Source organism: Dromaius novaehollandiae, chromosome 5 (genome assembly GCF_036370855.1).
Source record: "Dromaius novaehollandiae isolate bDroNov1 chromosome 5, bDroNov1.hap1, whole genome shotgun sequence".
NCBI lineage: Eukaryota > Metazoa > Chordata > Aves > Casuariiformes > Dromaiidae > Dromaius > Dromaius novaehollandiae.
The window spans coordinates 40,178,405-40,192,880 of record NC_088102.1 but is presented as its reverse complement, the minus strand read 5'-3'; the positions used below and the strand labels follow the sequence as shown (position 1 = coordinate 40,192,880).

General features: G+C 36.4%; 1 protein-coding gene across 5 annotated transcripts in view; it reads right to left on the bottom strand.

The window, feature by feature from the left end:
• The window catches only part of PCNX1 (pecanex 1), a 91,833-nt gene that overhangs the window by 29,030 nt on the left and 48,327 nt on the right, over positions 1–14,476 (bottom strand). For all 5 annotated transcript variants that reach the window (XM_064512526.1, XM_064512528.1, XM_064512527.1 and 2 more), the window contains 10 exons: positions 13,189–13,406; positions 11,894–12,047; positions 11,043–11,075; positions 9,843–10,014; positions 8,291–8,401; positions 7,702–7,793; positions 6,293–6,402; positions 4,384–4,489; positions 1,605–1,697; positions 99–249 (listed from right to left, as the gene is read on the bottom strand). In XM_064512526.1, the coding sequence (XP_064368596.1) occupies positions 99–249; positions 1,605–1,697; positions 4,384–4,489; positions 6,293–6,402; positions 7,702–7,793; positions 8,291–8,401; positions 9,843–10,014; positions 11,043–11,075; positions 11,894–12,047; positions 13,189–13,406 (1,240 nt within the window). The remainder of the gene's footprint in view (positions 1–98; positions 250–1,604; positions 1,698–4,383; positions 4,490–6,292; positions 6,403–7,701; positions 7,794–8,290; positions 8,402–9,842; positions 10,015–11,042; positions 11,076–11,893; positions 12,048–13,188; positions 13,407–14,476) is intronic.

Here is a 14,476-nt window from a genome sequence, read left to right as displayed (position 1 = left end):
GATGATGATAATAAAGCAAAGAGTGAGGAACACTAGTAGTTAAACTGATCAGCAATTACTGCAAGTTAAAAAAAAAAAGTATCATTAGTGATACTTACTTCGGACTTCAAACTGATAGTATTCCTTGGTTTTCAGCAATGGATGAGAAAAACAATGCCAAGGAAGTTGCTTTCGGAGTTGAGGCAGAACATAATGGGTCACAAAGCCTACTGTACCCACCAATGCATAGAGAACATAACTTAAGATAGGCTAAACAAAAGAAGAATTGAACAAATTAAGGTTTGTATTTTATAAACAAGATCATTAGCTAATAAAGTAATAGCTTTTCCAGCATCTATGTAGCTGTTCCTGTAGAAGGAACAGCTTCCGTAGAGGAAAAATAGTCTACTAGTGTTATTTCATAGTCAGCTGCTTCTGACCCATCTGCATTTTGTTTCTTAAATGATAAGGCTATTATCCTTTAAGGGCTGAACCTGATTTACTTTTTCATCTGCTGGAAAGAAGGAAGAGGTAAAAGCGTAAGGACAAAGAAATCATTATGCTCTTGTGTTCTCTTGAGGAAGAGCTGAATAAGAAGCCTTCCACTAAGACCATATCCTCCCACAAAAATCAGAAAACATCAGTATATTTGCATGGTAGGAAGACTGAATTTCACAGTAACGCTTTCTATACATAGTTGTCTTTAAAGATTTAGACGCCACACAGCAAAATCAGGATTGCATTACTTTGTTACAAACTGTCAATTCTGAAATTACTGGGAGCCCAAGCCTACCAAACTACAACTGGTGAAGAGCATATAGCCAAGTTTCTCAAACATGGGAAAGAGCAACATTCAGGAGTGTTGAAGTCCACACACAACAGAATAGATACTGCCCACAGAAAAATCTATCACACCTGCTCAAGGAAGACTCTTCATCTGAAAACTTAAATGTTTGACATCACCAAAATGCATCTACTTTGTAAAATGAGTAACTTATTTTAACTATAGGCAGCAGCAGGATGGTAAAACCCTTCAAAAATGGAAAAAAAAACAACCAACCAAGCAAAAAAACCCTTTCATTTGCCTGAAATAATGTGGTTTAAGCAAGCCAGTGACTCCATTTGAGGAATACTGGAATAAAAAATTCAGCAGCTGAGAACTGGAGAAATGCCTTTACTTAAATAGATCCAAGCATAGGTCTGGTCCCAAGTCATCACTATCAAGTAGGAAACAAAAACAACCCTCCCCCCTCAAAAAAAACCCCCAAACACTCCCCCCCCCCCAAACCACACAAACAGTTTCATCTTTCCTCAGTGCACAATGATCCTAACACTAGTTAACAGAGGTAGATGAAGTAAAAGAGGGCATTTTGCGGCAGATACTAAATTAGTTGAGAAAAAAAAAAAATCCAGAAGCTGAATAGAAAGTAGGAAAGAGAAGGCAGAGAAGAGGTTTGGGGCATGTAAAACTGAAGTGTGAAGATCTTCAGACACTGGTCACACTATATGTTTAAAGATCTTCTAGAACTATTCAGGAGATCTGGAGCATTACCTGAATGTGTGGCATAACATTAGAGCATCCGGATATAGAAAAAAAGAACAACAAACATGATGTAACATCTTACCTGTAGAACAGTAAATACTGTACTGACATGAATTGCGAAATAGAGTACACCAATGACAATACACACAATCAGGTCAGATTGCAACCGTTCACTCTGGAAATAAAAAAATTAAGAGTATTTAGAAAATGCCCATTCTCTTTGTCTTCTTCAAACTCTAAGTTCAACACCAGTAACATCCAAACCAATTACAGAATTTTCAAATGATGCCAGTATTAATTACTTCCACTGAAGTTACTGGAAATTTCACATCCCATTTTGGCAGGGGAGACCGACCTATGTGCTTTTGAAAAATCCCATTCCTCAATCCCCTATTTCTAAGCTACAAAGGGAAACCTATAGTAAGTATTAGCAAATGCAGGGTAATTCCTACAGCCAAGAACATTAGTCCAAGGGAGTTAACCAGAAAGACACCTACCTGAAGTGGTATGGGGAAAACTAACATACCCAATATATTTTCTCTCTAAGGGATATAAGGATCCTATCTAACAGCACTGAAAAAAGAGCTGGAAGGGCTAACCGATTCTCCCAGTTACAATCAAAGAACTGTTTAGAAACATGAGGCAACAAAGGGCTTTGGATGACAGCTGCCTAGACAAAGCTAACTGTCAGGTAGAAAAAACAGGCTCACTCTCTTTTATCCCGTCTCTCCTTTGCAGAATGGGAGAGGGAAGCTTTAGTACTAAGGATCAGTGACCCTGAACCTGAAGAGCAGCTTAGGGCTGAGCAAGGGGAATGAATTTGAGTTTTTCTGTTATGACTGGGGGGGGGGAACAAGCTTTTTTTTTTTTTTTTTTTTTAAGGAATGGGCAAAAAATAACAAAATTATTAATGCCAGACTCGGTCACAAGGGGGCGATACAGACTTACAGCCATTTGAGTTTATAGTCAGTCTTCCAAGTTTAGGTATCTTCCCACACGGTGTAAATACAGTATTAGTATTTCCAGATCAGAAAGGCATTATTGGATTAACTACCCTAATACTGGCCAAACAATTACCCACAACAATTATTTCTTCAAGCTCTTAAATTGTTGGGATGCAGCCTATTTTTGGAAAGACAAGAAGTCTTGATATAAAAAAAGAAAAAAGAAAAAAGAAAAAGAAAAAGAAAAATATACATTGTATTTCTCAGATTTTTCTCCCTCCAAGCAGGCAACTCAAGATAGGGGATCAAGAGCTAAGGAGGAGGTTCCAGCTCCTTTGGTCTTTGTCTCCCACTCCTTAGCCATGGCTCTGCATTGAGAATGAAAATAGTGCCAGCATCTCCCATTCTAGGGAGGAAAGACAAGTTGTGTTAGCACCATTAAAGAGATCAGTTTCTCTGTTTTAAATATCTACCTGCACTTCCCACACATTGCACATTGTCATGCTTATGTCTGCTAGACTAAGGAATGCTATACTAGGAGAAATTTATCTATATAGTTATTCCCCTAGAGCCAGGCCCTAAAAAGATTAAGTGTTCAACCTCCTTTTGTGTAAGCTAAACTTACTATGCTTCTGAAGCATTATACTTGCTGCTTTACTAAGTGAAAAAGAATAATGTTTAAATATTACTATTTTCATAACCACTTAGAGTGAATTTGCACCAAGGATTCAAAGTGTATGCTAAAATAAATGGAGCGGGTTACATTTGCCCAATCCACCATTTTTATTTTCCCCTTCTGGAACAGAGCACATGAAGCTTTTCCTCACAATTACCACAAATACTGAGTTAACATAGTCTTACTGACATTGATCTTTCCCACTTGAACTTCCACACAAAAGCAACTATCACTCACATTATTGACATGAGTTAAAAGAAAACCCTCAATGAACCATCACCAAGCGTAACATGGGGAAACACCCACTTTCTCACATGCCTCTATTTAAATAACTTAAGTTGTATTATGAGCATATTCTTAGTATAATGCATGAGTTTATCTACAGATTTAAAATAACTATAGTTTTCATAGATGACAAGTCCAAAATTTTCAGAAGATCTGAAGTTTCATTGTATACAACATGGTAAGTTCTCAGTTTACACCAAGTTTTAACTTTGTGATGAACAACAAAATAGAACGGTTAGACGCATACATTTTTTTTTTTTTTTTTTTTTTAAAGAGTATGAGATAGACCAAGTAAGACTTCTCACGCTGGATGAACAGCAGGAAGCATACAATTGCAGTTTATCTTTCAAATGCTGAAGTTCTAACTCAAAAACGTATTAAAACTAACTCCATTCTTAAGAATTTCTTCCCTCCAGTGTTATATACAGCCACTGCATGTTCCTGCATTTGGTTCATGAATTGCCTGTCCAAAATGTCTCAGCTCAGCAGCAGTACAGGTTATATAGTGACATATGCATAAGATGGTGAGAACTTCATGAACTGGAACATGCTTCCCAAAGCAAAGAGCTGAGCAGGAGTCCTTTAATCTGTTTTTCCCCCTTAACATGGAATAGCATCCTCTTTCCCTTCCATACCAATGACAGCAGACCCTTTCCCCCAAAATATAAAATGGGTTTCCTTCCCTTGATACAGATAATCTAAGCATTTGTTTTCAAATAAGTATTCTTAAGTGTTGCAGGTTATCTGAGAAAGGGATATACACTGCACTTGGAATTCTTAAAGCAACTGAGACTTTAATATAATATTTTTCCCCCTCTGCTATACAGCTCTAATCAACACCATGGTAATTAACAACTGTTGTGAACGAAGTAATACCTAGACTGATACAGTACTAGTAAATACATATACAACACACAGCAAATGCTTAGAATGGAAGGAAAAAAAAGCCTACTTACCACAGAATTTCTAAGCTTTTCAGGTAAAGGATCTTTCACTTCAGACAGAGGATCCTCGGGGTTTTTGTCTTCAGAATTAGGAAAAAATTTTGATTGCACTAAAGAGCTTAAAAAAAAAAAAACAAAAGGAATCCACTGAAAAGCATGCATTGTTTGATTTTAGAAAAGTAAGAAAAAGTCAAAAGATTATTACGAGTTTATTACAAGCAAAAACAATTCTGGCAGATAAGTACTTTCACAAGGCTGAGCTAAATTATAAAGATGAGATCTCAGCTTCATAAAAGAATCTGTTCTCTGGTTGCACACAATGACTACCATTAAAGGGAACTTAACATCAGTAGCCAGATCTTATTCAAACAGTGCTTTCCCCAGTATCAACAGGGGTAACTGTGCAAATGCTGAATTTTCAAATGGCGTGCACAACACTTACAAAACAAAGCCTTACTGCATAAATAAAAATGTAACCTGGTCCAAATTCAAAAGGGGTCTATTTGTCAATACATAAATCAGAGAACCAAGAATTCCTTGGTTTAATTCAAGCTTCAAAACACCCAAAAAACAAAAAACAAAAAACCTGTGCTACCACAGTTAATTCATGAATGGGCCATGCTGACCTAAGTAATAATTTCTTAGCAGACCTTACTGGTGCTAAAACTCAAACTTATATCTAGGCTTTTAGAAAACCATATGCAACACTGCTAGCCATATATAAATGCCTCACAATCCCTCAATGGAATTTTTCCTACAATACCCTATGCGGTAAAGAAAATTTTTTTTAATATATACACATATATGCATGTGTGTATGTAAATATGTATGTATATATATTCACATATATAAAAAAATTTACAGTCAGGAAACTGACTACAGAACAAAGCCCCAGATCTACAAAGGCAAAGTATTGCAATGCTCAACTCTGACACAGCCTGCTGACTAGTGGAATCCACAGGCCAGACAACCATCCATGATATAGGACTTGAAAGGAATAGACACCTAAGGAAAAGGACCTCGTACCAACTGAGTATGAAGCTACCTAAACTAACCAAGAGTAACAGGAAAAGGTTTAGCTGCCTAACTTAGCTAGCCAAAGATACAAGTTTCCCTTCTGCATGGGCACTCAGACAGCAATCAAATATTTTCCTGTCCACAGAAGAGGCCTCCAACTATCCAACAGGCCACTGCTTATCAAGTTTACCCAGCACTGTGGCTAAATTTGAATCCAAGTTCAAGCTCTGACTAACCAAGTTACATGACTGAGCCGTGACTGGCAATTCTGCGGGAGGTGTTTCTCCTACCAGAAGTATTTTGTTTTACACAAATAATAATTAACTGAATCAGAATTACTCTCATCATCAGATCAATGCTCTAACTCAGACAGAAGATGAACATGAATACATGTTTCCTCATGCTAGATAAGACCTCCAATCACCAAAATAGACTTTTTTTGCATCTGGGATTGGTCTATCTGAATTAGAGGTTTGAGCACACATTCAAAATAAGAACACAATAGTGAAGTGAGAAAACACAATTTGAAAAACCCACATGTGAGCTTCAGCTTACACTAGTGCTTTCAGCAGCTCTTTAGGTACAGAATGGCTAAACCATTCAGGGAGTTCAACACAAAGACATCAGCAGAAAGATGCCAGCTGAGTGGCAATTTTCAGAACATTAATGGGCACTTAAATCAGACTTTGGGATGCAAGTTATTTGCCAGAAGTCACAGAGAAAGGCCAAACGAGGTCCAAAATCTGGGAATTACTCTCCCCCCTCTAGTTACCAGACCAACATCACACTGTTTGATAATGCTGATGACTACTGGTTTGAATAGTACTTCTCATATCCTCAACCAATACTTTTCTGTTAAGACTTGCTTCTTGATTGGGAAACCAATACAAACTGAGACACTTACAAAAGTACAGAAGGGTCACTACTTTGTCTGCTGAGATGATATGATATTGCCACTAACAAACCACAAAATATGGAGAAGAGAACTGGAATATGCTGCCCATCCCAAGAATCCTGGAGACAGAAATGAGGTGTTAATAACTAGGAAACAAGGTATATAACAATTATCTGACATCAAAGGATTATATATACAATAGTAAAAGAAAGGAAAAATTAACTTTACAATTCAACAAAAATGAAACAGTAATTTCAGTACAAAAATATTATTCTGTATTAACCTATGTCTAACTAGAAATCAGAACCTTTAATACAGCATATGTCAAGCCTATATTTCTTAATCATTAAATGGTCAGTTTTCATAACCCTCATGAGGGTTACGAAGGAGTGGCAAGAGTTTCCTGCATGCTTTGAGACCACAGCTCCTTAGAATTACATTTTTAGTCACTTTATATTTTAAAAATTGCCTGCCTTCTTACTCAATTATTTTTTTTCTTATGTGCTGAATTCTGATATATATTCAATTTTTAGTCTCATAATCTGCACTGGACCTTCAGATATGAGGGGACAATTCTTTGCTAAAGCTTGTTTATCTTTGACAGATGTGTTTACAAAAGGCTAATGAGTTACACCTGTACAAATTCACAGAACACTAATGATGTTCTGTGGGTGATGGCATCATGGGAATATTTCCTCTAAAAAACTTCTTACCATCTACAACAGAGTGGAAAAGAGCCAGTCTAGGTTGAGTCTGAAGGAGCACACCCTAAGACTAATTGTCAGCTGAGCATATTTGATTACTGGTATGTACCCGAAACTAACACAGACACAGAACCAACACCATGGTCAGTTTTCAAACAAAATGACATTTTAAGCAAGGAAAAGCTGTTTCTTGTCCTCTTGCCAGCTAAATCTACTTTTAGGTAGGCACACATTTCATTTTGACGCTACAATCCATTTCTTGCCTTCTTTTTAAGTAATCCTTAATTTGAAAGCACTTTCTCTCCAAAAGGTCCATTTACATATTTTTTCCAGTGCTGAAAACTAGAAAAAAAAATATCAGGGAAACACTAATACATCGAGACTGTGCAAGAAACAAGCCAGCTGTGTGATTTTCTCAAAAGCCAATATAGAGCATAACTGAAGGTAAGTGCCACGTGCTTTAGGCAAAACGAATCGCCTGTTAGCACATGCGTTTCATTGAAATAAATCATAGCGCTTTTAAAAGCATACATCTGATTTGTTCCTGCTTTCTATCTTTTTCATTTGCCCTGGAGCAAAACAAGTATAAGACTGTGCCAAATCAGAGGAGTATTTCTAACTCACCTTTTTGCACATTTAAGTATCTAAGATGCAAGACAAGCAGAAAACAGAACCCAAAACTTTCATGTATATTGTGTCTATAAGCGTGCTCACCTTCAGGGCACCATAGCACAGTCCATACAACAATGCTACTGCCACAATACTACAGATAAAACTGTAAAGTGCTGCAAGCAGGCTTGTGGTAGCTGTACATCACAGAAAAGAAAGGAAAAGTTAACAACACATCATTAGTTAAGTTAGAATACAAAAGACTTCAAGGTTGCTGCAGAAAAATGACAGTGCCCAGTTGCAACACTCCTCTGATATAAAAAAGCCAACCCACAGCAACTACTTGCATTTTCCCCTACAATTTTTTTTTTTTTTAAAACAGCGATTTATGTGGCTTTACCTCCTTTACCCAGCAGCATTATCATGGGAATGGTTAACAGCTGCAACACAGAAACCAAAAGAGGAAGAAACCATACTTTTGACAGACTCACTGGCACAGTAATTATATTTCTCAGTAATCAATCAGAAGACCTTTAGTCTTTTTAAAAATACAGTTAGCACTCTGAATATAGAGGATAGGAATACAAATGATATAATCACTAAATTTTAAGCTATCCTATTAAATTGATCTGAAATCTAATAGCTTTTCCCTAATCAAAAGTTTTTGTCACTGACGTGAAAACACCACACTCACCATTGCCACCAAAGACATGAATATCCAACTGTTCACAGAGATACATCACAAACGTATTCACCTGAGGCAGGAGACCAACAAAGAATACTATGGGGAAACATAGTGTAAACACTGCAGAGGAAAAGAAAAGTTGAAAGAGTTGGGAAAAATACAGCATTGTAATGTACTCTTCAGTTCCTTCAAGTTCTAGGGTAACACACAACATATAATTCAACAGCACTAAAGATCTTCTACTATAATTTCTAAGGAAAATAGCCATTATGCAAATCTATACTTTAATCTCTATTTAGTCTAGCTGAGTCATTACATAGACCAGTAGTTATTTCTTTCATTTTGATTTTAATCACTATAAAAAACATGGCATAGGCCAGTTCAGGATGGCTGCAGTTGTGTATAAGGCTTTAGCAAAGATCAGCTAAGAGTATTTACAGATTGCAAAGCTTTGCAAGTTTTCCTTCATTATAACTAAGGCTCTTATGCACCTAAGTGTCTGCCGAGAGTTAAGTGAGCAAGCTAACACCAGCCCTGCTGATTTAAGGGGCACCAGGCACTTCACTCCTAGATTTTCTGCTGCCAGTAATGACAAGTTTACCCAGATTTTCCCATACTGGTTCTGAAAAATTCTGTATTGTTCAGATCTAAATGACATTTTTCAAATTGAAAAAGAGTGACTTGGTATGAGCCACTAAGATCACTAAAGACTACAGGCTTTCTAAGAATACAAATATAAACAAATACCACTTAATTTTAACATAGAGAATGGTCTGTCCAGACCTGTGCATATCCCTTACTTTATGTTTTCAGGAATAAGATACACAAAAATAATTCTGCCTTTCACACAAGCAGTCAGTAGTTTAGCTGCACTTTCACATGAAAGCACCTCATCCATAGCTCAAAGTTACACTTTCAGTATTATTGATAGGAGGCCTGCTTTGAGATAGATTAAGTCTCATTTAATGTCTTATCTATAATATATTTAAAAATTCTTGTCTCTCTACTGTTCTGCCCAACTGCTAAATATAAATAACCTGCCTTAAAAGGGTTCCTGTTCAAATGTGACAAGTCCCTCTAGGCAGGACTATAGAAAAAAGACCAATCTGAAATGCTTAAGTACTGAGCAGCTACGTCCAAGCACAGGACAACATATCCCAGTCCAAGTAAAGAACAAAGAATGTAAGGGTTTAGGGCCAAGCATCAAGCTATTAGGTAGTGGGGAGAGAAGAAGGGGCGGGGGGGGGGGGGGGAAGAGAAAAAAAAAAAAAAAGTATTTCTAGTTTAACTATGACAGCATTTTAGTTGACATTGACATTCCAGCAGCTTGTGACAGCAAGGCTTAATTGTGTGCGTGGGGCAGGGGGCCATGCACAGTGTGCAAAGAAACAAAAACTTTCCTACAAACACCAGCAAATCTAAAGTTACTCCTCCCAAAGAAAACTAAATAAACTACAGTTAGAAGGTGATGATACAACTGTGTCAGAAATATAGAGTATAAATACAAAATCATTCCATTGTGGTGAAACAAATGGTTCAAGCCCACAAGAAAGCCACTCACCTATAACTAAGTCCCTGGCTGACAGCAGCAGCAATGGGTTGGTGAAAGCCATTCCATACAACCTGAATCTTGTTGTAGATATGTTTCTGCTGCCATAATCCAACAGCCAAATAAGACCACAACATAAACAGAAATATACAGGCCTACTATAGGCTATGATACGGTTATGACCCTGTGGGAGGGAAGGGGGAGAACAAACAAAAAGACATTTGTTTTATTGTCAAAAGAAAGTTTTATTACCAGAAAAGCATTTCATAATTAAAGTTTAATTTCTGTTCATCAGCTAGACTCCCACAATGTGCTGCAATCCTACCACATCCTTAAATTTAGATCATAAAATCCTCAGTGTATTGCTTTTCAGTGCTATAGATCCATGCGTTTTGTGGCTTTTATGTAATGAATACACAGCAGGTAGACTAAAGCTATGTTTACCCTATTCTCCTCTGAGTTTTAAAGTATTTTTCCTACAATACTAAACATCAGAGGAAGCTCTGACTAGGCTTCATAAGCAATAGAGAAGAATACATTAATTCTGAAGAAACAGCAATTAAGGTTTATTGATCAGATACGGCTGCTGCTGAATGCATTCATTAAAACATGACTCATTACCTAAATTACTACAAATAAACTTGCTGCAGAGGAATAGTGTTTTCTCGCATCTTGTTTAGAACATAAAAATATTTTGTCCTGGTAATCTAGCAGATGAACAGCATGTCGGTATTTTATTATGCAACACTACCATATTAACCTTCCCATGCTCAAACGTTAAGGTTCATTAGAGCATTGTGGCAACTACTCATGGTTTTAGAAAGCAGAAAAATAAGGCTGCGTCCACACTTAGAATAATTGAATAGTCTACAAGGGCAGTATAGAACATCGGCAAAGCAAGTTATAATGTTAAGAACATTTTTCAGTATAACTGCCTGAACACTAGCGTTGCACTGACAAACTCATGACGGTAGAACTCCATAGCACAAGCTAGGCTCTAAACGGGGAGGCCATGATACGCTAAACACATGCAAGAACCGTATGGGGGAAAGACGATTCCATTCACTTCTCACGCACTGAAACAGCATACACCTCTTGTGCCTGAAGCAGCACTTCAGATGAGAAACCCAAAAGCTCAAACCAAGATCAGTTCTCTGTGGCAGAAGGTCTATGTCTGCAGTGTTACTGAAGTGGAACATGCCTATGACTTACATGTCGAGGGGAAGAAGAATCTGGTTGAACACTCTGAAACCAAAATGCAGAGACAAAAGTTATCCACCTTATGGATAAGTTCATCTACCTTCCTTTTCCCCCCAGTTTATTAATTAAAGCTCTTTTAATAGTATCTAAAATGAATTTCTCCAATTGACGATGATCCACTGTGCAGCCTCCAAATAGCAAAACATTAAAATCACAAAATATATTCAAAGAGTATGTGTCTACCGCCAAAGTTTTAAAGAAATCAAAGTTTTATCTATTCAAAATGCCTAAAGTAAAACATTTTGCACTGTTTTAGAAAATGTGTTATGCATTTCAAGTTTAAATACAATTTCCATCCTAATAGCCTAACCATAATCACAAGAAGGGAAAAAAGGAATCATTCCTAAATCATAAAAACACCATTGACAGTTGTCTAATAAAAATGTGAGAAGTAAGATTTTTATTAAAAATATGCTTAGATGTATATTTACTTAATAGGAATGTATTCAGGTGGATTCACTGAAAAACAGTAAGATTTCAGGTCTAGTTAGTGGACTGTTTTCAACCAAAGAGAATTTTTTTTTTCCTCTTTAGGAAAACAAAGTCCATGAGAACAACAAATAAAGGGTTGTGCAACAAACATGCAGAACTATTTTAAGTGACCTTGTATGACCATCCAGCAAACCTTCCCAGAAGCTGAAGCTTGCTCATTTCATTGTAAACACACACCCAGGGTTCTCCTTAAAGCCCTAACTGGCAGACAATACCCAATCTCCAAACATTTTGGAACATGGAAGTTTGTTACACAAACAAATTAAGTTATTTCTACTGTTTATAAAAAGTGAAGATGGAAATAAAAATACCTTCAACAGTGAGTACTGACAACTGGCTATTACCAGGCAGAACTGGAAGACCCAAATATCCTTGAAAAAGCCCTCTATAAGAAGTACAGAACCCAGAAATGCAACTAGAATAGCTAGGATGACAGCTAACACGTTTTCAAGGATCTCACGATTCCTGTATTAGGGGAAAAAAAACAAAACAAACAAAAAAAGAGAGATAGCATTAATAGCTAACTATGTTTAGAAAAATTTGCAAAGCAGCAGCTAGGGTCAGATGTTAACAAATAAAATATACTGCTGGTAGCAAAGTAGTTAAGAATAAATTTGAACTTGCATAGACTATATTAGCACACTGCCTATTAGCAAAGCTAGGAGAGAAGCTACCAGGATTTCAATGACAGCTGAAAGCAATTAGTATCTTGTGGAACTGACCTTTAAGAAGCAGCACTGATAGCTTCAGAAATAATTTAAATGCTCAGCTAGAAGAAGCATGGTCTGCAATATAAATCTATATTTGAGTTCCACGCAGGATTATTACAAGCCTTTCCTCACATTTAGAGACTGAGGAAACTACATGCATGATAGCTTACTTAGAAATAACTTGTCATTCATGATTTTATAATACAGAAGGTAAAAGTATTCTCTCACAATCTACACAGTAAAAGTATTCTCTCACAATCTACACTAAACGATCTAAAGTGGACTAAACAGTATTTATGTGTACCATACCATATGGTATGGTAGCACTAAACGACACCTAGTAGTATTTCCGTCTAGACAGAATCACTACTACACAGCTCATCTTAAGGAAGTTTATGGCTAAAATTTAAGTGTTGTATGTACTCTCACAGCTGGTAAGAGGAGGGTCACTTTCACTTTATTCCAATAGGTAAATAAGGACAATACATTACACTGTTTTATAACGCTTTCTGCCTTTGGAAAAATGCTTTGAAATAGTTGGTAAGTTTTCTTCTACCTGCTGAAACACTATAGGTGTATGTCAGGTCCCAGCCAACTTTCAATTTTTTTTGACACACTTATTTTATAGCTTTAAAGATTTGCAACAAATCTCTTTCTTGACAGTTCGAAGAGATGTTATTGCCTCACTCACACAAAGTGAGGGTTTTTTTCATTTTAGCATAGCTAGAGAAGAATAACTTTCGTTATATTAGAAAAATTGTATTTTGTATTGTTCTTTCATCTTTCAGAGTACAGTAAGTATGGCTCTCTAAGGATACCTCTATCTGTATTAGTCAGCTTGATTATCATTTTTTAATCTTTACTTTCTGAAGTCTAGGAACATACAAGGATCTCACCTATCAAATAAAGCCAGAAGAGTTAATCTATCAAAATTGATGCTAATCCAAAGCTTAGGCAGGATCCAAAAGCGATAGTACTGCTTGACTTTTTGAGCTGCTTCCTCTTGAGGTTGCATGTGGTCCTGAAGGTCAGGGCTCAGGTCAATGTCTTGCTGCTCCAGCAGATCTGTATCTATGGTTAGCAGCCTGTTCAATCTGATCTGGGGAAGAGAAAGCTAAAAGAAAGACTGTATTAATAAAAGCCTATTTATGTTATATCACTGTATCCTACTGAATATTACTTTGAAAATAATGGTTAGAATTGCTTAGTTTCAGTTTTGAGAAGTTATACACACTGTTAGTTCTGAGGTTTCTACTTACTCTTTCTGCCCTTATCATAGCAAATGAATGGTACCAGCATCAATAACAGTTTGTATGCAACACAATTGTTTAGTATTCTATCATCTAACTTACTTCATTTGAAGTATCAATCTGTCTAATCAAATTATTCCATTTACTCTAGAAACTCCCTGTCTGAAGACAAGTAAACTGATAGGTGAGCAGCAATGCTTAGTACAAGAATCTAGTCCTGACTTCAAAGAAATGACAACACATTTCTTAGATTAGTCAGCTAACTTGCAGGCACACTCATGCTAAATTGTTGATTTTTGCAAGACAAAGCAACACAGGCCTGTATCAGTGGTGTGATTTAACTACTACGTTCTACTACTACATTCTGAATATATTCAGACATGAGCAAAAAACCTTGCCCAAACCAATCAAGTATTATTTATAATTCCTCACTTATTCCTCAGCTTGCTATTATTTCCCCTATAGTTCTCGTGAAATCATAGTAATGCTAATAATCACAAAGGACATTTCAGGAAGGTACTCAGAAGGTTAAAAAAAAGTCACTGAAGCATGTACATCTGGTCAAACCCAGACAGATTTATAAAGTCTCATTAACAGGCTAAGAAACATCTTAGCAAATTCCCATTTATTCTTAATACTACAATTAAGATGTCATTTAATGAAAATTCTTTATAACGTTCTAAAGCAAAGTCAAATTTAAGTACTCATGTCACCTAGAAATTTCAAAAGTACAGTTTTACATCTTACAATTATCTTAAACTTTAACATTTAATTTCTAACTTTTCAACATTTTTTCGTGATTCTTTAAGGCATCAGTATACTGAAACTACGCTCAGACAGCTTTTCCTTTCCAGAAAAAAATTACTAAAAAAGAAGCGAGCACACTATCAGGAACATTCACTTTCTAAAGGTATTTCAAAATACAAAAACTACA